Here is a 24,905-nt window from a genome sequence, read left to right as displayed (position 1 = left end):
ACAAAGGCCATACCTATATTCAGGATCCTGAGCCACAGACAAAGCACAAAATACAAGAGTGGGGTGGGAAGAAAGCTAGTTGTTTTTTTAACCACCAGAGGCCCTATTCTCTTTCTGCAGGATATGAACCATGACTTCAACAGGAATCACACTTAAACCCCAAGCCTGCAAAACCCCATGGACACGCTTAACTTTAGTAGCGTAAGTAGTTTCATTGAAATCAATAGGACTATTTATGGTGGTATCACATTGGTCCAACATTATTTAATATTTTTATCAACAATCTATATGATTACATAAAATCTTTTGTGGTAAAGTCTACAGATGACACAGACTGCTGGGGTAGTAAATAATAAGAGGCATAGTTTACTGTTACAGAATAATCTGAATCACTTGGTAACCTTGGAATCTGTGAATTCCCCGGTTGTCCCCTTCCTCCATGGGCCATGGAAGTAATAGGATCACTGCATTTCCCTGAGCATGCTCTTAATCAGGGGTGGGCAAACTATGGCCCGCGGGCCGGACCTGGCCCGTCAGGGCTTTGGATCTGGCCCACGGGATTGCCACCCCTGTGGTGCAGTGGGGCTAAGGCAGGCTCCCTGCCTGCCCTGGCCCTGCACCACTCCCGGAAGCAGCTGGCACCACATCCCTGCGGCCCCTAGAGGAGGAGGGGGCAGAGGGCTCTGTGTGCTGCCCTCACCTGCAGGCACCACCCCCCACAGCTCCCATTGGCCAGGAACGGGGAACCGCTCCACATTAAGCTTTCCGCTCCACATTAAGACAATGAAAATAATCAAATCCCATGTTTCAGGACTTCAGCTGGTCACCTGCAGGGAACAGGAAGGCATCTCCTGACCTGATGCACTACTGGTGAGATGTATTCTTAGGGTGAGGATGGGGTTCACTTTCTTCTGAACCATCAGAGACAGGCCACAGCTAGAGAGGAAACACCAGTTGGAGTCGACCAGTGCTCTGAGATGGTACAGAGAATCCTCTTAGATGTCTGGCTGGAGTTTCTTGCTGACATAGTTAGGGTCAAACTGATGGCTAGATTTGGGATTGGGAAGGTATTTTTTCCCCTAGGTAAGACTGGTAGGAAATTTAGGGGGTTTTCACCTTTCTCTGTAGCACGGGGTGTGGATCACCTGCTCCAATCATCTGGGCATAATAAATTCCACGCCACTGTAGGGGCCTCAAGCATTGGTGGCACCTCAGTCTCTCCTGTTCTTTGCCTGAGGTACATAACAGTTTAGCTTCCCAAGGACCGAAATACTTTAGTCAATCTAAAATAACTAGACTGAACGTAAGGATATCTGGGTGACAATTAATAGGGAGGACAGCATAGATGATCTAATGGTCCCTTCTGGCCTTGAACTCTATTAAATCTAGTAAAGTTAAGCATGTGTATGTTTGCAGGATCAGGCCTCTTCCTGCAGAAAGAGAATCTGGCCCCTAGGCTTCCTGAGTACCATGTTGTTGTGATTTTTCTAAGAATGCTGAAATCATTTGTTTCGAAACAGAACAACAAAAATGTGGCTACGTACGTATCTTCATTTTTCATTTCTAAAGGAGGAGCAGGACCTCTTGCTTGACCAAGGGGATCAAATACAGAACCTGCAAATTGACACATGGCACTGAGAACAGTAAATTCTATGACAGACAGTGAATTCCATGACAGACAGTGAATGCTATCCACTCTACCTCTCAAAGCTGCTTTAGTGTAACCTGCTGCATGAACTGCTGTTAGAGGTCGAGCAACTCCATCCTTAAATTAAAAGAAAAAGACATTTTTATGAATGAAAATATTCTGAAAACCAAAAATGGGAAAAAAGCAGGGGGATAAGTTACATATTGGAACATAAGTAGGAAGCATGCTTTACGGTTGATACAGACCGACCTAGTATTAGTAAGCCTCGTTTACGCTGACCAGTGTCTTTCACAACCCTTAGGTATATTGTAACAGACTCTACAGTAGCAAAATATATATTGGAATTATTTCTAAGTAATAAATGTTACAAACTGTTTTATTCACATAACTTATTCCAAATGCCTTTTTACATAGATAACCCTAATCTTTTTTGTTGCCGATAATTTTAACATATGCCGTGTAATTGTCTCTGATTTTTAAAATATTCTTCTTAAGAGCTGGCCTGTTAGACTAGTGGCTCTGTAATGTGCTGTCACATGCTGCCATGCTAAGTGTCAGAGTTTTTTTTTTCCTGGGCAGCAAGGATTGAGAGCCCTGAGAAATTATGGGTCAGATTGAGTGGAATTGGACAAGATAAAGAGGCACAAGTTGTCTAGAAACCAGCTGTAATTCAGTAGCTGAGAAATCCCCAAGCTTGGGAGAGTTCACAGCTGGCAAAGAGACAGCATATCCACCTCTTGGAACATTTGCATTAAAAAAAAAAGAGAACATTCACAGTATAACTTCAGCATACTGAGCCCACGCTCAAAGTAAATAATAAAATATTACCTGTATAGCTCCTGTCATCGGTCTTCCCATTGATGACGATAATGCTGTCTTTGACTACCAAAATAAAAAAATTAAAATTAACAATCATAAGTTCTTTTTCTACTTTAGAAGTTTAAAACCAAAACTATAAATACTTAAATATGTAGCGTTTCTGTCTCATGAATGTACAACTTTAGGATACAATCCTGCTCCCCTTGAAATCAATAGCAAAACTCGCATTGACTTCACTGAGGCAGGATATCCTTCCATTATAGGGCATAAATATTCTGAAGGTACCTGGTAGCAACTCCATAGTTATGATTGGGTTCTAAAATGGATTTAAAATTTAAATAAATTCCTGTTTTTCTCTAGAAGAAAGAGACAAGCCTTGTAAAATTTCACAGATTTTACGCCCTTTGAATTTTCTGTAAACTTTTTGTTTAGTCTCTGTTCATCAGCTTTTAATGGGCTCTGGTTGAAATTTGTCCATGGCAGTCGTACATTTCATTATAGACTTTTTTTTAATTGTCAATCAACACAAATATTAGTAGAGAGGTGTATCCTGACAGACCTGGTACAATAGATAGTTTTTATTTTTTAATTAGATTTAGGAAGACTTAGGTATAAAGCAACTGTGCCTTACAGCCAAAACTAGGGATGTAAATATTGTTTAAAAAGTTAACTGTTTAAAGGATTAAAATTCTATTGTTTAAAGGGTTAATCAATTAAAGGGAGAGGACTGGGGTTGTTCATGCTGTTGAGGCAGGGCAGGGGTCGGTCAGCCGGCCATGGGGCTGGGGTCAGCTGGCCGTCCAGCCGGCTGAGTGCAGCTGGGGGCCAGTTAACCGGTTAACATTTTACATCCCTAATCTAAACCTGATAAAATGGGGCCAGGTGCCCATAAAAGCCTCTTCACTGTGAGCTATGCTTTTCTGTCAGATTTTATCCTTCAGCCAAGAAGGTATATAAGGGTTAATTTGCAACAGCTAATTGATATTATCTGCTGATGGAGAACATATGTTCTCCATCACCACTTCTACCCCCTTCCCTGCCACTTAAGCATCTTCATTTATAAACAGTTATGGCTGCTGCATGCATAACACACATGACAGCAAGTAAATGAAAAGTTAAGTCACCTAACAGTAAAGACCATTTACTTCTCCAGTCACAGGCCCCCACCTTACTGTAGTGATAACTACTGTATACCATAGACCATGCACCACAGCTTAAACTCTGTCCCACTAGAGATTCTTTCTGAATAAGATATTTAAGATATGGCCTTTCCTATCTAGTCATACCGTTAAAACTTGTACTCTCACTATATTGCATCTTGATTACTGCATCACTCTTTTTTCTGGTCTTAACAAATGCAGTCTTGCCCTGCTTATATCTATTCATAATACTGCTGCAAGTATCATTTTCTGAGCCCGCTGCTTTGACCATGTCACTCATCTCTTTGATTCCCTTCACTGGCTTCCTCTTCTCAATTGTATCAAACATAAGCTGTTTCTCTTTGCTTTCAAGTCCTTTCATGACATATCTCCCACACTATCATCTCTCTTCCAGTATTGAAAGGTTGCCTCTAATACCTCACTATGTCAGCCTTTATTGCACACTTGTTAAATTTTCAAGCACCTTCATGATTTCTCCCAAGTTTACCCCTCATGCTTGGGACAAGCTCCCTGTAAACATCTGAAAACTAACTCATTATCCCCCTTCAGAACTTTCCTTTGCAGTGAGGCCCACAAAAACACTGACAACAGTTAGACTGTTGGAGTGCTGAGACCTCAGCATAGCCAGTCTGACCATTAGTTCTCATTACACTTCCTTGTACTTCCCCATTGGTCTGTTTATATCTTTTTTTTCCCCTCTTGTCTTATACTTGGACTGTAAGCTCTTCAGAGCGGGGAGTGTCTTTTTGTTCCATGTTTGTAGAGTGCCTAGCACAATGGGGTCTTGGTCCATGACCAGAGCCCTCACCTGCTATAATACAAATAATAATAATGCCAGCCTTCCATTACTGTGGGAACTGCCCCTCTGCACACAGCCCTTTACCAAACTAACTTCTCCAAACACCACTAATTACTACACCAAATATCCACAACTATGAGTGTTGGGGGGGGAGGGGAGGAATAATCTGGTAAAGGGGTGTGACCTGATCAAAGGACAGGGGGAGAGAAAAGCCTACAGTGCAGTGATTTTCAATGGGACTTAGATGCTTTTGAAAATTCTAACCAGCAAGCTTGCCTAAGAGATAGCTAAAGCAATATACCTGTCTAGAGAAGCACATACTTAAAGGGTCTTAACACTGAGGAGGATGAGGAATTTTAAGGTGTTCCAAAAGGGTGTAACTAGAAGTAATGACATCAAATTAGACAACAGGAAAATTATGACTATTGGGAAAAATTTCCTGACAGAAGTCCAATGTACTGTGGAATAGTTCATAAGGGTAATTACACTGCTTGAGTTATTTAAATAGGACTAGATAAAAAGCACTCAAGAACGTTCCTTCCAATTTAATCTTGCATTGGCAGTGGTATCCGAGATGACCTAAGAGAAATTAGGCATCAAAATAACCTATAATTAAAGTAATTAATTAATTAGTTATTCAAATGATCTTGTCTATGTTTAGGGTTTAAGAACTAGAAAGAAATCTGTATAAATTTAAATGTAATTTGAAAATTCTTTACAATTTAATATTTACCTTAGGATCATGCAATTTCTACAGCATACTCCAAAACTGTCCACCACATAAACACAAAGGGTGCAGTCCAACTCTCACTGCAGTCACTGGAAGTCTTCCCATCAATTTCAATGCAAGTTCAATCAAACCTTTAATGTTGGATTCTGCCCTCTAATACAATACCTAGGAAGCACAGTCGAGTATCTTGAAAAATCAGTAACTGTGCCCTGTCTAAGGGTATGTCTACACTACCTGCCAGATCAGCAGGCAGCGATCAATACAGCAGGGATCGATTTATCGCGTCTTGTCTAGTCTACATCTACTCCTGTACTCCACCGCCGCAAGAGGCACAGGCAGAGTTGACGGGGGAGCAGCAGCAGCAGCAGTCGACTCACCGTAGTGAAGACCCTGCAGTGAGTAGGTTATTCACGTAGTTGAAGTTGCGTAACTTAGATTGATCCCCCCCAGTGTTGACCAGGGCTAAGTGCACAGTTGCTGATATTCAAAGTTAAGCAATGAGTGTGGCTCACTGGAGGAAAGGACTGAGACAAAAAGAGACAATGCTGAACATAGGATTTAGAGGGTTGTATATACTCAAGACTCCAGGTAGAGCCTCTCTTTGATTAAGTTTAAAGCACAGAACTAAAACTTACCCCAAATCCTGTAGCTAAAGGTCGTGAAGCTGATGTGCCTGGAATTTTGGCTGTTATCTTCATTAAAAAAAAACAAAAAACAAACCATAATTAATCCAAATGTGATTACTCAGTCTTTTTACATAGGTTAAAGAAACAAGTTCACAGAAATGATCATGCATTAAAAAAAGTACAGAAAGTTCTATAGTTATGTCTCTATGTTCAGTTTTATTTGTATAAACCATAGCTCCCTCTTTAAAATATGTACCTTTCTGGTGATTAAATTGCACATGATTCTTAATGGTTTCAGCTCTTGCTTAGAAGCACACAGTCATTACAACAGAATATACATTTCAAAAGTAGGGTCTACATGTCAATTTTCCATTTCTTTTGAAAAAGGATGTAAGAGTTTTGAAGTCATAACTAAATAAAAATAACCAAAGTCATTTGAATAAAATTAAATTGCAACAACACTCCAGAGTTCTGTATATTATACTCCATTCTCCATCCCACGCTTGAGGAACCATGTCAAGGCCAACTTCCTTCTGGTTGGATGCATTATGCGAGGACCTTTTATAGAATCTGTTACTTCATTGTAATCAGCATCTGGCTCATTTTATCATATAGGAACAAGGCAGTAGTGCCTAGTGGTCAGGCCACTCTGCCATGTGGTATGGCCCTTTTATGGAGTTGAAGGATCCAACATAAGACTAAAGGGGATATGTAGAGGAAGTGGTCCTGGGAATGAACACTGCCTGGAAGGAAATCCTGTCATTGTATCTTTAAGGGCCTGGGGCAGGAGCCTTGCAGAGGAGGGCAGAGCCCCCCACCAACTGGGAACGAGCTGGGAGAAGGGGACCAGCATAAATGCTATATCCTCTGTCATCTCAGGGAGATGCCTGCAGACACTGAAGAGAGTAAGAAGGTCCCTGCATAAGTGGGGAGAAGGCTGCCTGCTGGATCCTGCTAGCCTCAGGATTAACTGATGAAAAAGGGGCAGCTGAGGCAGAAGCTGGTTAAGGCCCTACAGCTGGCTAATTATAACCTAGCCCCAAGAGGAGGGCTGGGGCTCTTGCTATGAGGAGAGTGACTGACTAGGTGTTTCATTAATGTATACCCTGCCCGAGGAGGGACTGTCTGAAGCATAACCTGAGCTCCAGGAGAAGGTCTCCTGAAATGGGACAAAGAGCTGATGAGGAGTCTTATAAGGAGCCAGAGCAAGGTGACTTTTGTTAGTTTTTTCAGGTAAGTCACACTTTGTAGAAACTTAATAAATCAGACCCCACAGAGGGGTGCATTCTCTTAAGTCAGTGTAAATCTTGTAATTGATTGAAAGAACCTAAAGGGGAGGCCACATAGGGGTGTGCTGGAGAGGTTCACCCCCTGACAGATAAACATATGAATGGCCATAGTGGGTCAGACCAAAGGTCCATCTAGCCCAGTATCCTATCTTCCGACAATGGCAAATGCCAGGTGCTTCAGAGGGAATGAACAGAACAGGTAATCATCAAGTGATCCATCCGCTGTCGCCCATTCCCAGCTTCTGGCAAGCAGAGGCTAGGGACACCATCCCTGCCCATCCTGGCTAACAGCAACAGATGGACCTATCCTCCATGAATTTATCTAGTTCTTTTTTGAACCGTTAATCTTGGCCTTCACAACATCCTCTGGCAAAAGTTCCACAGGCTGACTGTGGATGCCTTGCCTTCTCCCCCGCCTCCTCCCCCCCCAACTTTTCCCCATCCAAATATTTAAGAAATAATCATGTATAAGAACTATACTTACTGAATGGTGGAAGTTTAAAATCTCATGCTGTAGCTCTAATAATTTTGGCCTTGTATCTCACAAATGGCTAAACATTCCATCATCATTTTAGCAATACACTGAGCTTGAGACTTGTTTAAAGGCAGTGGGTGGCAAAGCCAAGATTAGAACCCAAACTTCCTGAGAATGTTTAGAAAAATTGCAACATATTTTAAAATTTACTTACTGGGGGTCTTCTACCATGACTAGTTCTCACAGCCTGCTGAAAAGCTGTGTCATTTTCTAAATCCTGAAACAAAACAAAAATGTAAGAACTATCCAAAGAAAACAAACAAAAAAAATAGGTACCTAATTTGCTCCTACAGTACTTTACTATTGCCAGGGAGATGAGGAATGGGAGAGGGAGTGAAAGGAGGTACTGAGACTTGGCTGGGGGGGAAACCGGTTCGAGGCTGGAAAGGGGAGCTTGGGAGTTCCTATCTGTTCCCAGGCCTGATTTTGGGCCCTGCAGCAGGCCCTTCAGCCCCTCTTGGTCCCACCCTCGCCTCTGCCTCCCCTTCATCCCCACTAGGCATGCACAAGTATATGTGGGAGTGGACCTCCTACAATATTTCCACTGTGGGGGCACTAGCCCCTGTGTTAGGATGCCCTTGGATATTGCCAAATTACAGTTTGTAGTGTCAATAAGCTATGATTGTACAACTTAAAGAACTTTTAGTTTACACAAAGCAATATCAAAACAGAGTAACCACTGAATAGTAAAACATTGGGAGAAAACTGAGCTTGATTTATAATACTTAGTAGTTACCATACACAGCATTTTTATTTCGGTCTAAAGGGCTGTACTAATTTGAATTCTTAACTGATCCTAGTGTGCATCTCATATTGCTATTCCAGTGAGGAAATTTTAAAACAAACATATATTGGATATTGCGCTATTTATATATTTAAACATGCAGGGTGTAGTATAAATCTCACTAGCTTATGGAGGAGGAAACAATATATTGAAAATACACTATAATGATCAATGGACTAGATGACCTATTATGTCTTTTACATCATTTATTTCTACGATTCCATTATTTCATATAAAGGTACATGTGGTGAGGGACAGTTTTAGGGTAAAATAAATGAGTTCTAGAATGCTGGACCTAAGAAGTTCAAGTAGTTCAACACTGAACAGAAGCTATTGACTGAATGCTTAGTCTGCATTCTTATTTAATTGGGTTAAAATGATTTTATGCAACAGTAGTTTTCCAAATATAATTTTATTTTGATAAATTAGTGATTTTATTCTATTTAATATATAAATTTGACTAAAAAAAAAATCACAATGTGATCACAATCCCATTGAAGGTGATGTCAAAACTCCCATAGAATTCAGTGGGGCTAGGACTTCACCCCAGATGCCAAAACACAAACCTACTAAAACCTCTACTTTTAAACAGTTAAGATTTTAATATATGAAATATTAAAATCTTAACAGCAAACAGTTTTGTTATACACCTTCAACCAGTGTCTATCTCAGAATAAAACCCACCAATGAAATTGTAACCACTCAAAATGATCTCTGAGATTGTTGATAAATCTGTATGGATGGGTGGAGGAAAACTAACTTCAAAGCAGCAATGCTTGCTGGTTTGTTTCTGATCATATCTAAAGCACCATCAGAATGCCAACTCCAGTGAAGATTGCCTTATATCATGCACAAAGGCATGGCCTACACACATAAAAACTGAGAAATGGTAAGTAGATGTACCTCTGTGTCAAAGGTGGGGTTATAATCATTGTAGCCAGAATAAAGATCCTCTTCATCTGCTTTAGGTGCCAGGTGGACATTTTGCATCATTTTTACCTGAGAAACATTAATTATGCCAAATATTTTCTCAGCATTATCAAAAGTCTCCTTACAATTGTAAAATCATGAATAGTACTGAGCTTTTTCCATTCACAAGAGCTAAAACTTTAGACCTAATCCAAACCTCACTGAAATTGACCCCTGACTTCAGCAGGTTTTGAATTAAACCTGGACAAACAGCTTCAGCGTAGATTTAAAGGGACACAGTCCACTTGAAATCGAGTCTGTTTGAAGAAGTAACAAGCCCCGCTGAGGTCAAAGAGCTTCTGAGCAGATCTGAAGCACCCGGGGGTCAGGAAAAGGGATTAATAATTGGCCCGATGCTCCAGCGAGTCCGGCCCTGCCTGTGGCCGGCCCCTGCTCCGGCAGAGGTACAGAAGAGGCCGATCTCTGAACGCTGGCGCCCCTCGCCAGCGCCACACGATGCCGGGCAAAACGAGGCGGGGACCTGTGGAACTCCTCAAATGCGGGGAGCCAGGGCCCCTACCCCGGCCGGAGGGCGAGGGGCCCCACTGCGGCACAGAGCGCCCGGACACAGCGGGAGACAGGGGCTCTCTCCCCAGGAGCCAGGGCTACCGCCAATGGCGCGGGGAGGGGAGGGAAAGGAAACCGTTAGACTCCAGCCCCGTCATCTTCCCGCTCCGCCTTCTACCTGGTCCGGGAGCCCGCCCTGCGGCCCCGCTAGCAGGGGAGCCGGTAACAGGCCCGCACCGCACGGGCTCCGGGCAGTGGTCGCGCCCACGATCCCATCCCAGAACGCACCGCGGCGAGCGGAACGGGAGGGGGCAGTGCGTCCGGTTGCTAAGAGACGAGAGCGACTCGTGGGGGCCGAGGCCCCTGTAGCGTCAGAAACAGCCACTTGCGAGGCTCTGCACGCGCTGAGTGTGCGCGAGCGATTAGCGCATGCGCAGCAGCAAGTCTGGAAGCCGTGGCTCACACTCGGCCCTGACCCTCAGATTCTGCTCCCTGAGCAAAGGGCGGGGCCGAAAAGCGGAGCCGAGGGGCCTCCTCTACCGCAGTGCCCCGGCCTCTAGCTGTGCCACGCGAGGGAGGCTGTAAACACCTGCCTGCTGGAGGCTTGATTCTGAGGCAGGTCTTCCTTTTCCCTGCTAGGTTCGGCAGGTTCAGACGTGAAACCTTGTCAGTTTCAGGAAAGCCAACCCCATCCCCAAAACATACCAAACAAGTAACCCTGGCCTTGCTGAATGTGGAACGGAGACAGGTGGAGCGAGCAACAGGCACAAAACGGAGAAGCTCCTTCATGACCCACAGTTCACGAAGAAAAAGAGTTGGGGGTGGATAATCAGCTGAACATGAGGGCCCAGGGCCAGGCTGTGGCCAAGAGCTAATGCAATCCTGGAGTGCATAAATGCAAATCGAGTAAGAGTCAAGAGATTATTTTTACTTCTATATGTAAGCAGGGGAATAGTCCCGCTATTGTGGGGAACTTTCCTGGCTTCTGCACTACCCCGGTGAAGTGGGGTTAGCGAAAGGATCTGAGTCCTCACTCCCACTTCCTTTACCCAGCTGCCTCCCTGCCATTGAGGACTCCCCTTCCACTCTCCTGTCTGGCAGAGTCCTTGTAACCCCAACAAGGCTGGGCCCAGGATTCCTGGGGGGCTCGACCCCCAACCCTGCTGTGGTCACCTAGGACAGGGGCTAGGGTGTCCCCACTCCAGGGTACTCTCTCTGCACTGGGCACTTCTCTGATCCACTGACCATTACATACAAGTTAAAGCAAATGCAAGTTATTTAATCAACAATTAATTTTAAAAAGAATAAGGAAAAATGGGAAAGGTTAAAGGAAACACATCAACCCGCTCTGTGGCAGGAAACATCACAAACAGTGTCTCTGGAATGTCAGGGCAGTTCACAGTCTGTTCCTTGTAAGTCCCAGGCTTTCTTCTCCGGCCCTGGTTTTGCTGCAGGGATGCTCTGGTGGTGGCCACACGCTCAGGCTCTAAGTGGTAGGACCCTTCTTTCCAGTGTCGGCCCCGCCCTGTCAGGATTGGATCCAAGCCTGGCCTGCAGAACCTCTTGGCTGAGGTGTCTCCCTGTGCTGGGCCCGCTGCCCAGGGTCCCCCTCGATCTCCCTAGCTGCTCATCGCACCCAGCTCCACCACTCTGTCTCTGTTGCTCTGCCTCCAGCTCCCTGGGCTGCTTCTCTGGCCCCTCTGGCTCTGGTTGCTGCAGCTCTGCTCCCAGGACAGGTCTGCACTGCAGGCTGCTTCTGTGACTCTGCTCCCAGCACTGACCTGCTTCATGGGCTTTTTTTCTGGTCCCTCTGGATCTGGCACAGCTCTGCTTCCCAGCTTAGCTTGGGCCCCTGCTTTCTCCTTAGTTCAGCCCCACTCTGTCTGACCTAGGCAAATCCAACTCACACAGAGGATGGGGCCTCCTGACTCCCTGCTTAGCCTGCTCGCCCTGTCATTCAGGCTGACCTGGAGCATTGGCCTCTCCCCATTGTTCCTGGGGGCTGTCAGTCTCAGGGTTCTGATTCCCCACCAACCCTTCCCCCTTTTTAGTATTGGGAGCTAGCAACTAAAACAGCCCCACTGAATGTTAGTAAGGGAGCAACAGTCCCCTTCCATGTATTTGACACTGGTGCAATTGCTGCTGGATCCTCTAGCCAGTTCTGGTGACCACAAATAAAGAAGGATGTTGCTAAATTGTAGAGGGCTCAGAGAAAAGCCACAAGAATGATTAGAGAGTTAGAAAACTTGGCTTTAAGTGGTTTTCTCAAGGAGCAAACTGTATTTAGTTTAACAAAGAGAAGGTTAAGGACTGACTTGATTAGTCTACAATTACCTACACGGGGAACAAATATCTAATCTATCAGAGAAAGATATATCACAATCCAATGACTGGACGTTGAAGCCAGGGCCGGCTGTAGGCACCAGCTAAGTAAGCTGGTGCCTGGGGCGGCACTGCTGAAGGGGCTCCGGCTGTCGTTGGGGTGGAACTCTGGCAGCAGCCCCGGCGGCAATTTGGCAGCAGCTTCTCTCCGTTGTTTCCCGCGGAGGCAATTCAGTGGCGACTCTTCTGACTTGGGTCTTGCTGTCAGTGGCAATTCAGCGGCAGCTCCCTCCGATGTTTCTGATCTCTCCGGCGGCGGCGTATTCATCAGGTTGTTTGTTTGTTTGTTTTTTGGTGCTGCTTGGGGTGGCAAAAAATGTAAAGCCGGCCTTGGTTGAAGCTAAACAAATTCAGACAGGAAATAAGGCATACATTTATAATGGTGAGAGTAATTAACCATTGGAATAATTTCTCACTGGTCATGGTGGATTCTCCATCACTGACCATTTTAAAATCAAGATTGGATGATTTGTGGGGGATTTCTATGACCTGTGTTATACAGGAGGTCAGACTAGATGATCACAGTGGTCCCTTCTGGCCTTGGAATCTATGAATCAATAGGAAAAAAGACTAGTGAAAACTTTTAGGCCCTGATCCTTCAAGAGAATTGTGTGGGCCACTGGGATAGATCAGGCACCTAAATATTTTGGTTAAAGTAGGTTGACTATTCCTGTTTGATCCTTCTAGGATTCTGTGTAGCATCCATCATCATATCATCTAAGACACCAATCCTTCAAACACTTATGTATGTTCCTAATGTTATGCATGACCTATTGAGGTCCCTTCCAGTCCCATGATTCTATGTGAGTACTTTATGGGTTACGTTAAGCATGTTTATAAATTGTAGCCTGTGTGCTTACCAAGGGGCAGCATATTCTTCTGCTCATCTTTCCTCATCCTTTAGACCAGAAAATTAGGACGGCTGATGCTAATCCTATATCCTGTCAGAATATGCTTTCCCTCATTCACCTTTCCTCATCCCCTGATCCAGGGATAGCAAATTCTGACAGATGATCATCTGTCAGAATTTGCTATAGTTGTACCTGGGAAGAAAGATAAGCATTTTGAAAGGGAGGTAAAAAATGAGATGCCCTCAATATGGGAAATGTTTTCTAACTCCCGCTCTCAGCATCCTGCCAATCATACAGTGCAGAGGCTGGAGTCCCGGATGATCTAATCTTGACTGGCCTCCAAGAAAAGTTTGTCTGCTTTATTGGGAGTGGTGAGCATTGTATGCTTAGCGTGTGTATTCTGTTTTGGTAATTCTTAATAGAAGTTAAGGATATTACTGTGTAAGGTTCTTTTACTGGTAAAAGGCCTCAAACCTGCAGAAGATTTTGCCCTGAGCCCTAGGAATTGGGTAAGGGTGGCCCTAAGCCCTAGGAACTGAATAAGGGTAGTTTCCTTTCACCCTGAGCCCTAGGAACTGGGTAAGGGTTGGGGTGCTTAAATTAACTGGGTTATGCCTTGAGCCTACCGAAGGGTAATGGTGGGGTGCCCTAGAGTGTGTGGGTAACACATTCTGGCAACTCTTTTACTATGTTGCTCTATATTGCATATAATAGAAAGTCATAATATTTATAACTTGTTTATTATTCATATTGCCATAGTGACTAGGAGCCCTAGTCATGGAGCAGACCCCATTTTGGTAGGCATTGTACAAACACAGAGAGATGGTCCCGAGCCTACACCAAAGAATTTACAATCTAAAGCTATGTCTAAACTAGAAAGTTTTCCTGGTAGACATTACCAGCATTTCTATGTCAGTGGAGCATGTGCACACTTAGCAGCCTTTGTTGCTGTGCTTCCTCACTGTCAGAAGTTCTGTCAGCAAAAGATGTGGTGCAGTATGTTTACGTATCCTAGTGTACCCAATACCACCATCTGGTGCACACCTTTCTGTGTAATATTTGCAGTGCATTGTGGAATACCAGCAGTACATTCAGAAAATTATGGGAGCTCAGGGTTAAATTCCTGCAGTTCCCATTCTTCCAGTCCATAACTTCTGTGACTTTTTAAAAATTTGCACGGTTCTTTGTGCTGCTCTTTCAGTGTCTATCTTGCCATCCAGGATCACCTTGAACAGATTGGCATTATTGTGTTTGTTTTAAAGACAGGTCTCATGATTCTTCTATCTTTGCAGAGCTTCAATGACTGCCACAGAAACTGGTGATGCTGTGATGAAGATGAGACAAACAAGAAGGAAGAATGGATGATGCAGAAAGTGCATAAAAATTGCAAGGTGCTGCTGGCATTCGCTGATCAGCTCCACATGATCGAGTGGCACTTCTGGGCCCATGAAATGAGGATGACATGGTGCAACTATATTGTGAGGCAGATCTGAGATGAGCAGTAGTTGCTGTAGAACTTTAAAATACAAAGACCACTTTCCTGGGGTTGTGTGTTGAGCTCGCCTGAGCCCTCCATTGCAGAGACATCAGAATGAGAGCTGCTTTGACCGTAGAAAAGAGGGGCCTGCTTTGACCATAGGAAAGAGTGTGTGCTCTAGAAGTTTGCAATCCCAGGCTGCTATCAGTCAATGGACCATGAGTTCAGTGTTGGAAAATCCATGGTGGGGGCGGTTGTCATCCAGGTGTGCGTGGCTATTAAACGTGTCTTGCTGCATAGTATTGTGACTCTGGGCAATGTGCAGGAAATAATAGAGAGACTTGAAGCAATGGACTTCCTGAACTGTGGTGGGGTAATAGGCTGCATAGCCTGATTCTGCTGCCTGCTCCCCCACACCTTACTGCTTAGTACATAAACAGAAAGGGGTACTTGTGCCTGGTTATGAAAGCACTTGTGTATTACCGGAGGGTGTTTCACTGACATTAATGATGGCTGGTCAGGGAAGACATGACGCTCATGTCTTTAAGAATACAGCACTTTCTGAAAAGATGTAAGCAGGGATGCTTATCCTGTACCAGCACCACCACATTAGCACTGCTAGAATGCAGTGACATTTGCCAGAGTACAATCCGGACTGCTGGACAGCTATGTTCCCTCAATTCTCCAAGCTGGGGTGCCTTTTACACTGCTTTGCTTTGAGAGAAACCTCTCCTGGCCTGCTCACAGGCAACTTCTAGCATGTAAATTACTCCCAGCTGAGTTATAGGTGTGTTCCTATCCAGCCACTCCTGAATTATATTCTAGAGCAATACCGGCAAATTCTCAGTACCAGACTTGTCCCCAGAAATGTGCATCTTGTACTGCTCAGCACCCTCTGCTGGGCAGTACAAGCTCACAGAAAATGAAATGACAGACTAACAGAAAATGATATATACAAACCCTCTTATCTCACATGGAGAGTCCAAACACTTCAATCCAAACACACACAAACATGTTTATCAACTACAGAAAGATAAATTTTAAGTGATTACAAATAATGAGGCATAAAAGTCAGAATTGGTTACAAAGAAATAAAAGGTAAAACACAAACTAATACCTAACTTAAAAAGCTAAGTGAACTTGAAGCAAAAAGGTTTTTCTCACCACATGCTCACAGCACTCTGTCTGGATTCCTTCAGCCAGGACCACTCCCCCAGTTCAATGGTGCTTCATTTGTCTTTCAAACATTGCTGCTGCCATGAGCTGATGTGAGATGTGTTTTGTGTCTTCAGTTCTCCCTTCTTATAGCATTTCTCTTCTTTGAGAATTATCTCCAGCTGGGGTTCAGGCGACAACAAGTCTGTTAGCCAAGATGTAAGTTTCTCACTCACACTCTTCTTCCTGCCAAAGAATGGCCGCTTAACCAGATGATAGTCCATTTGATTTTGTTGACACTTGGTTGAGGCATCAGTTTGCCTTTTGCCTCTGAGGAACTGGTGCCTCCTGCTTTTCTAAACTTGGATCATGTCTCAGCAATGTCATACAGTAAAATCTTATAACTTTACATACAATGTTGCCATACACATTTTACCAGGACAACGATGATCAGCAAATTATAAGGTTTCAAATGATACGTCACAAGGAATAACTTTGTACAAGATTTATCATAGTTTTGTAAAAAGGATGAACACCAGGGTACAAACTGTCACAAATGCCACTAGTGATTCTGGGGAAGCTGCCCTACCCTTTGTATCCCTGGTTCGTGAAACCATACACCAGATACTGGACAGCATCAAGGAACGATTTAATTACTCTCTGAGCAGGTGCAAGATAACTGTTGAATGTGCATGTGGTAGACTGGAAGGACACTGGCAATAGTTCATGAATAGGTGGGATCTTAGTGAGGCAAACATTCCTGTTTTGCTTCTATTGATTTCAATGGAAGTTAGGAGCCTAAAAACCCTTAAAAAGAAAAGGAGTACTTGTGGCACCTTAGAGACTAACCAATTTATTTGAACATGAGCTTTCGTGAGCTACAGCTCACTTCATCGGATGCATACCGTGGAAACTGCAGCAGACTTTATATACACACAGAGAATATGAAACAATACCTCCTCCCACCCCATTGTCCTGCTGGTAATAGCTTATCTAAAGTGATCATCAAGTTGGGCCATTTCCAGCACAAATCCAGGTTTTCTCACCCTCCACCCCCCCACACACAAATTCACTCTCCTGCTGGTAATAGCCCATCCAAAGTGACAACTCTCTACACAATGTGCATGATAATCAAGTTGGGCCATTTCCTGCACAAATCCAGGTTCTCTCACCCCCTCACCCCCCTCCAAAAACACACACACACAAACTCACTCTCCTGCTGGTAATAGCTCATCCAAAGTGACCACTCTCCCTACAATGTGCATGATAATCAAGGTGGGCCATTTCCAGCACAAATTCAGGTTTTCTCACCCCCCCACCCCCATACACACACCAAACTCACTCTCCTGCTGGTAATAGCTCATCCAAAGTGACCACTCTCCCTACAATGTGCATGGTAATCAAGGTGGGCCATGTCCAGCACAAATCCAGGCTTTCTCACTCCCCCCCACCTTTTTTTCCAGGGACACACACACACACACACACAAACTCACTCTCCTGCTGGCAATAGCTCATCCAAACTGACCACTCTCCAAGTTTAAATCCAAGTTAAACCAGAACGTTGGGGGGGGGGGGTAGGAAAAAACAAGGGGAAATAGGCTGCCTTGCATAATGACTTAGCCACTCCCAGTCTCTATTTAAGCCTAAATTAATAGTATCCAATTTGCAAATGAATTCTAATTCAGCAGTTTCTCGCTGGAGTCTGGATTTGCAGTTTTTTTGTTTTAAGATAGCGACCTTCATGTCTGTGATTGCGTGACCAGAGAGATTGAAGTGTTCTCCGACTGGTTTATGAATGTTATAATTCTTGACATCTGATTTGTGTCCATTTATTCTTTTACGTAGAGACTGTCCAGTTTGACCAATGTAAATGGCAGAGGGGCATTGCTGGCACATGATGGCATATATCACATTGGTGGATGTGCAGGTGAACGAGCCTCTGATAGTGTGGCTGATGTTATTAGGCTCTGTGATGGTGTCCCCTGAATAGATATGTGGGCACAGTTGGCAACGGGCTTTGTTGCAAGGATAAGTTCCTGGGTTAGTGGTTCTGTTGTGTGGTATGTGGTTGTTGGTGAGTATTTGCTTCAGGTTGCGGGGCTGTCTGTAGGCAAGGACTGGCCTGTCTCCCAAGATTTGTGAGAGTGTTGGGTCATCCTTTAGGATAGGTTGTAGATCCTTAATAATGCGTTGGAGGGGTTTTAGTTGGGGGCTGAAGGTGATGGCTAGTGGCGTTCTGTTATTTTCTTTGTTAGGCCTGTCCTGTACTAGGTAACTTCTGGGAACTCTTCTGGCTCTATCAATCTGTTTCTTTACTTCCACAGGTGGGTATTGTAGTTGTAAGAAAGCTTGACAGAGATCTTGTAGGTGTTTGTCTCTGTCTGAGGGGTTGGAGCAAATGCAGTTGTATCGCAGAGCTTGGCTGTAGACGATGGATCATGTGGTGTGGTCAGGGTGAAAGCTGGAGGCATGTAGGTAGGAATAGCAGTCAGTAGGTTTCCGGTATAGGGTGGTGTTTATGTGACCATTGTTTATTAGCACTGTAGTGTCCAGGAAGTGGATCTCTTGTGTGGACTGGACCAGGCTGAGGTTGATGGTGGGATGGAAGTTGTTGAAATCATGGTGGAGGGTGAGAAAACCTGGATTTGTGCTGGAAATGGCCCAACTTGATGATCACTTTAGATAAGCTATTACCAGCAGGACAGTGGGGTGGGAGGAGGTATTGTTTCATATTCTCTGTGTGTATATAAAGTCTGCTGCAGTTTCCACGGTATGCATCCGATGAAGTGAGCTGTAGCTCACGAAAGCTCATGCTCAAATAAATTGGTTAGTCTCTAAGGTGCCACAAGTACTCCTTTTCTTTTTGCGAATACAGACTAACACGGCTGTTACTCTTAAAAACCCTTAAGTAGCTGGGCCAAAGGTGCTTCTTAATAGCAAGATATCTTTAATGAAACAAACTAATCATCTCCAGATTGTTGACTGATAACATGTTTTTAAATGGTTATGGTACATTTTAACCTAGTTTAGATTATAGCAAGGAACAAGTTGTACCATGTTTACTTAATAGAAGAACATAGGTCAGCTGTAATTCTCTGGCTGTCTTGAGGGCTGGGAGAGGCTACACTCTGAAGGTATTGGACACTCAGGTTAATTAATGACACTAACTTATAGGAATTATACCTTTTTATTCTTTCCATAGCTGTAGTGGCTCAGGATCCCAGAGAGGAATTAAGAGCTTCTTGTACTATACCTTATACAAATAAATAACAGAAGAAAATCCCTGCCCTAGAAAAGTGGTTCTCAGCCTTTTTGGGCTCAGGAACAATTTGTAAACTTGATAGCCTGTCACAACCTAATAAATAGCTTTAGAGCAAAACAAATAAATGAACCTCATTTACTTAATATTCTTACCCACAGTATATAATATACACATTAATATAATAAGTACACTATGTGTACCATAGTTTGAGCTCCTGCCCCATAGGTCTGGCTGGACTTGGCTTCCTGCTCTGGGTGTTGTGACATACAGGGTCGTAGTATCACTCAGGGGGGCCAGCCAGGCCAAATTTGTATAAGTGGCATTGCAAACTGGCACCTGGGATCACAGTACCATTCACTCAAATTTGGCATGGCTGGTTCTCCATCATCATGATGGAGGACCAAACCTGAGTGGTGCTATGACCCCTGAAAGAGGTAGCAACTCCCAGAGTGGGAAGCCGAGCCCCGTCAGCCCCAGATTTGGAGCCGCAGGGACTGCAGCTGTGACATAGGTGTAGGGTCTGAACCCCTTCCATCACAAGCCTTCCACACCTCTGTGGAAACAGGACCCAACTCCTCTCTTCCCCTCAAGAGCCTCCATGTCCCTTCAACACATTCTGGTGATTTAATTTTGGGTCATGACTCATGACCCACAAGTTGAGAAAACCTGTTCTAGAGACTTTGCAATCTAGGATTTAGACATTTAAGTTGATACAATTTTGTAAATAAATGGCACAATTGAGAGCTAGTTTCTAGGCCCTGCAAAGGCCATGGCAACTTTTCCCCCTCCCCCTTACCCCACTACTTCATTTTTTAAAAATGTAGTTTTCTGTCCCCTTTCCTGGCAAAGATATCCCGATATAAACTGTTTGCTGTGATTGAAAGTTTGTCATCAGATTATAGTCTTTCTAAAGATCATAGTATTTATAGTCCCTCCCTGTAGCTGGCCTCTGGTGTCCACGTAAACCAGAGCCAAAGGTACTTTGATTTTTGGCAGAATGCCCATTCAGTTCATGGCTTTTTATGAGGCACTGCCTTTCAGGATTCTGTTGCTGGTAGTACAGCTGCCACAGTTCCCTTCTAGCTGTCTGCTGGTAGCTGAGCTGACTCACCTGTTGATAGCCACTGTAGCGTCAAGAAGAGGAAGCCAAAAATAGCGAGACGAAGTGTGATCTAGTGGACTAAACACTGGACTGAGAATAAGGGACTTCTGCATTCTACAGCCCCATATATACAACGGTAATAAACATGTTTAATATGGTTATACCTAAGCCATGTTATAACATGTTTATTCTTTCCCATGTGGAAAGAACCCCTCCCTCCACTGTTTTAGCCATGTTAAGGAACCATATTTTAGCCTAGGTAGCTATCAGCGTTAAAATATAGTTTTCTTATAGATTTCTGGTATTGTTTTTATTTTTTTGTCTACAGAGGCAGTTTTTTAAAAAGTTATAATGTGGTTTGTCTACAACCATGTTTAAACATGGTTATCTTTGTTGTATAGACAAGGCCTAATCCCAGTGTTTATAACAACTCCTTCAAAGGGAATGAACAGAAGAGAGCAATTATCAATTATCAAGTGATCCATCCCCAACATCCTGGGTCATCCAGGCCCAACATCTGGCAGTCTGAGGCTTAGAGACACCTACAGCATGGGGTTGCATGCGCTTGGCTAACTGGCATTAATAGACCTATCTTCCATGAATTTATCTAATTCTCTTTTGAACCCAGGTATACTTTTTGTCCTTCACAACATCCTCTGGCAACCAGTTCCACAGATTGACTGTGCATTGTGTGAAGAAATACTTCCTTTTGTTTGTTTTAAAGCTGCTGCCTATTAATTTCATTTGGTGACCCTACTTCTTGTGTTATGAGAAGGAGTAAATAACACTTCCTTATTTACTTTCTCCATACCAGTCATGATTTTATAGACCTCTATCATATCCCCCCATAGTCATCTCTTTTCCAAGCTGAAAAGTCCAAATCTTATTAATCTCTCCTCATACAGAAGCTGTTCCATACCCCTAATAATTTTTGTTGTCCTTTTCTGAACCTTTTCCAGTTCCAATATATCTTTTTTGAGGTGGGGCAACCACACCTGCACACAGTATTCAAGATATGGGCGTACCATGGATTTATATAGAGGCAATATGATAATTTCTGTCTTCTTATCTATCCCTTTCTCACTGATTCCCAACATTTTTAGCTTTTTTGACTGCCGCTGCACATTGAGTGGATGTTTTCAGAGAACTATCCACAGTGACTCCAAGATCTCTTTTTTGAGTGATAACAGCTAATTCAGATCCATCGTTTTGTATGAATATTTTGGATTATGTTTTCCACTGTGCATTACTTTGCATTTATCAACAGTGAATTTCACCAGCTATTTTCTTCCCTAATCACCCAGTTTTGTGAGATCCCTTTGTAGCTCTTCACAGTCTGCTTTGGACTTAACTATCTTGAGTAGTTTTGTATCACCTGCAAATTTTGCCACCTCACTGTTTACCCTTTTTCCCAGATCATTTATAAATATGTTGAACAGTATTGGTGCCAGTACAGATACCTGGGGGATACCACTATTTACCTCTCTCCATTCTGAAAACTGACAGTTTATTCCTACCCTTTGTTTCCTATCTTTTAACCAGTTACCAATCCATGAGAAGATCTTCCCTCTTATCCGACGACATCTTACTTTGCTTAAGAGCCTTTGGTGAGGGACTTGTCGAAGGCTTTCTGAAAATATAAGTACACTATATCCACTGGATCCCCCTTGTCCACATGCTTGTTGACCCCCTCAAAGAATTCTGGTCGATTGGTGAGGCATGATTTCCCTTTACAAAGACTATGCTGACTCTTCCCCAAGAAATTATCTTCATCTATGTATCTGACAATTCTGTTCTTTCCTATAGCTTCAACCAGTTTCCCTGATACTGAAGTCAGGGTTACCTGCCTGTAATTGACAGAATCACCTCTGGAGCCCTTTTTAAAATTGGTGTCACATTAGCTATCCTCCAGTCATTTGGTGCAGAAGCTGATTTAATGATAGGTTACAGACTACAGTTAGTAGTTCTGTAATTTCACATTTGAGTTCCTTCAGAACTCTTGGGTGAATACCATCTGGACCTGGTGTCTTCTTACTGTTTAATTTATCAATTTGTTCCAAAACTTCCTCTAATGACACCTCAATCTGGGACAGTTCCTCAGATTTGTCACCTAAAAAGAATGGCTCAGGTTTGGGAATCTTCCTCACATCCCTCAGCCGTGAAGACCAATGCAAAGAATTCATTTAGTTTCTCTGCAATGGTCCTTGAGTGCTCCTTTAGCATCTCAATCATCCAGTGGCCCCACTGGTTGTTTTGCAGGCTTCCTGCTTCTGATGTACTTAAAATTTTTTTTGCTATTAGCCAAAGATTCAAAAGGTATCTGTTCTTCAAATTTTTTTTTGGCCTTCCTAATTATATTTTTACACTTCACTTGCCAGCGTTTATGCTCCTTTCTATTTTCCTCACTAAGATTTAACTTCCACTTTTTAAAGAATGCCTTTTTGCCTCTCACTGCATCTTTTATTTTGTTGTTTAGCCACGGTGGCACTTTTTTTGTTCTCTTACTATGTTTTTTAATTTGAGGTATACATTTAAGTTGAGCCTCTATTATGATGTCTTTAAAAAGTCTTCATGCAGCTTGCAGGGATTTCACTTTTGGCACTGTGCCTTTTAATGTCTTTTTAACTAACTTCCTCATTTTTGTGTAGTTTCCCTTTCTGAAATTAAATGCTACCGTGTTGGGCTGCTGTGGTGTTTTCCCCGCCATAGGAATGTTATATTTAATTATATTATGGTCACTATTACCAAGCGGTCCAGCTGTATTCATCTCTTGGACCAGATCCTGTGCTCCACTTAGGACTAAATCAAGAATTCTCTCTCGTCTCATGGGTTACAGGACTAGCTGCTCCAAGAAGCAGTCATTTACAGTGTCAAGAAACTTTATCTCTGCATCCCATCCTGAGGTGACATACCCAGTCAATATGACAATAGTTGACATCTCCCATTATTATTGGGGTTTTTATTTTTATTGCCTCTCTAATCTTCCTGAACATTTCACAGTCACTATCACCATCCTGGTTAGGTGGTCAGTAATATATCCCTACTGCTATATTCTTATTATTCAAGCATGGAATTACTATCCATAGAGATTCTATGGTACAGTTTGGTTCATTTAAGACTTTTACTTTACTTGATTCTATGCTTTCTTTCACATATAGTACCTCTCCCCCACCAGCACAGCCTGTTCTGTCTATCCGATATATTTTGTACCCTGGTATTACTGTGTCCCATTGATTATCCCCCTTCCATCAAGTTTCTGTGATGCCTATTATATCAATATCCTCATTTAATATGAGGCACTCTAGTTCACTCATCTTATTATTTAGACTTCTAGCATTTGTGTATAAGTACTGTAAAAAACTGTCACTTTTAGCTGTCTGCCATTACATGATGTAATTGAATGGGACTCTTTTTAATTTGACTGTTTCTCATCAGATCCTAACTGTATTTTATCGTCTTCCATCTTCTCCTTCTAGCACATAGAGAATCTCCATTAATAGATCCTCTCCTAAGGGATGTCTCTGTTCGAACCACATGCTCCTCTGCACCTGTCAGCTTTCCCCCAGCCCTTAGTTTAAAAACTGCTCTACAACCTTTTCAATGTTAAGTACCAGCAATCTGGTTCCATTTCGGTTTAGGTGGAGCCCATCCTTCCTGTATAGGCTCCCCCTTTTCCAAAAGTTTCCACAATTCCTGATAAATCTAAACCCCTCTTCCCTACACCATCACCTCATCCATGCATTGAGACCCTGCCATTTTTCCTAACTAGCCCTGCGTGTGGAACTGGAAGCATTTCAGAGACTGCTACCATGGAGTTCCTGGACCTTCAATCTCTTCCCTAAATTTGGCCTCCAGGACCTTTCTCCTTTCCTTCACTATGTCATTGGTACCTACATGTACCATGACCACCAGCTCCTCCCCAGCACACTTATCTAGATGTCTCGAGAGATCCGCAACCTTTGCACCAGGCAGGCAAGTCACCATACAATTCTTCCAGTCATCGCAAACCCAGTTATCTAAGTTTTTAATGATTGAATCCTCTATAACTATTACCTGTCTCTTCCTAATACCTCGAGTTCCCTCCCCGGAGAGGTATCCTTAGTGCGAAAGGATACTATGACATCATCTGGAAGGAGGGTCCCAACTATGGGATCGTTTCCCTCTGCTCCAGTTGGATGTTTTCCTTCCCTGAGACTTTCATCCTCCTCAACAGCACAGAGGCTGTCAGACCAGGGGTAGAACCATTCTACTGTGTCCTGGAAAGTCTCATATATGTAACTGTCTGTCTCCCTTAGCTCAGCACTCTAGCCTCCATAGCCCATACACAGTCTCTGAGGGCCAGGAGCTCCTGGCACCAAATGCACACATACGCCACCTGTCTATAGGGCAGATAATCATACATGCTACACGGAATGCAAATAAACTAGATAGCCCCAACTCTGTTGATGGACTTCTGCCTGCATTCTCTGTTTACTCCTGCTGCTCCTTCCTTTGTTGTTTTGTTTTTATCAGGGGTGTTTATTGCCTTAAGTTTAAAGAATGTTAAGTATATCTAGCTTCCCCCTCACCCTCCCCTTCTAAACTCCCTCCAAAACTCCCCTGTTTACTAACTCCTTTGGTTGCTTAGGAGCAGGCTTTTTAAAGCCCTAGACTTCCTCAGTAGCCCTGCCCCCTGGTTAAGGGTTGATGGATGCTAACGGGCTTAGGGATCAAAACCTTGTTAAGAAGCTCTCAGCCTTGCCTACCAGTCCCCTAGGCTTGGCTCGTGATCCCCCAAACGAACACACCACACCATATTTCAGTTAAGCAG

General features: G+C 43.4%; 1 protein-coding gene and 1 long non-coding RNA gene across 6 annotated transcripts in view; one reads left to right on the top strand and one right to left on the bottom strand.

Moving 5' to 3' along the window:
• Window positions 1-10,177, bottom strand: part of IFT88 (intraflagellar transport 88) — an 85,603-nt gene extending 75,426 nt beyond the window's left edge. The window contains exons 1-7 of one of the 5 annotated variants that reach the window (XR_012158330.1): window positions 10,045-10,125; window positions 9,294-9,389; window positions 7,761-7,823; window positions 5,792-5,848; window positions 2,477-2,530; window positions 1,702-1,765; window positions 1,545-1,614 (exon numbers count right to left, since the gene is read on the bottom strand). Coding sequence is in view for 4 of the 5 variants with exons in the window: in XM_073339648.1 (XP_073195749.1) it covers window positions 1,545-1,614; window positions 1,702-1,765; window positions 2,477-2,530; window positions 5,792-5,848; window positions 7,761-7,823; window positions 9,294-9,383 (398 nt within the window). In the remaining variant the exon portion in view is untranslated. Of the gene's footprint in view, window positions 1-1,544; window positions 1,615-1,701; window positions 1,766-2,476; window positions 2,531-5,159; window positions 5,505-5,533; window positions 5,559-5,791; window positions 5,849-7,760; window positions 7,824-9,293; window positions 9,390-10,044 lie in introns of those variants that run through there. The other 4 variants (XM_073339648.1, XM_073339614.1, XM_073339637.1 and 1 more) reach the window with 4 other exon arrangements.
• A 332-nt stretch (window positions 10,178-10,509) lies between these two features.
• LOC140909728 (uncharacterized) lies at window positions 10,510-15,005 on the top strand. The gene is made up of 4 exons (XR_012158339.1): window positions 10,510-10,772; window positions 12,232-12,519; window positions 12,936-13,051; window positions 14,392-15,005. It is a non-coding gene; the product is annotated as an uncharacterized lncRNA (long non-coding RNA).
• Window positions 15,006-24,905: the final 9,900 nt, after the last annotated feature.

The sequence above is a fragment of the Lepidochelys kempii genome, chromosome 1 (genome assembly GCF_965140265.1).
Source record: "Lepidochelys kempii isolate rLepKem1 chromosome 1, rLepKem1.hap2, whole genome shotgun sequence".
NCBI classification, from domain to species: domain Eukaryota; kingdom Metazoa; phylum Chordata; order Testudines; family Cheloniidae; genus Lepidochelys; species Lepidochelys kempii.
The sequence above is the reverse complement of the archived record's forward strand: the minus strand, read 5'-3'. Positions and strand labels throughout refer to the sequence as shown.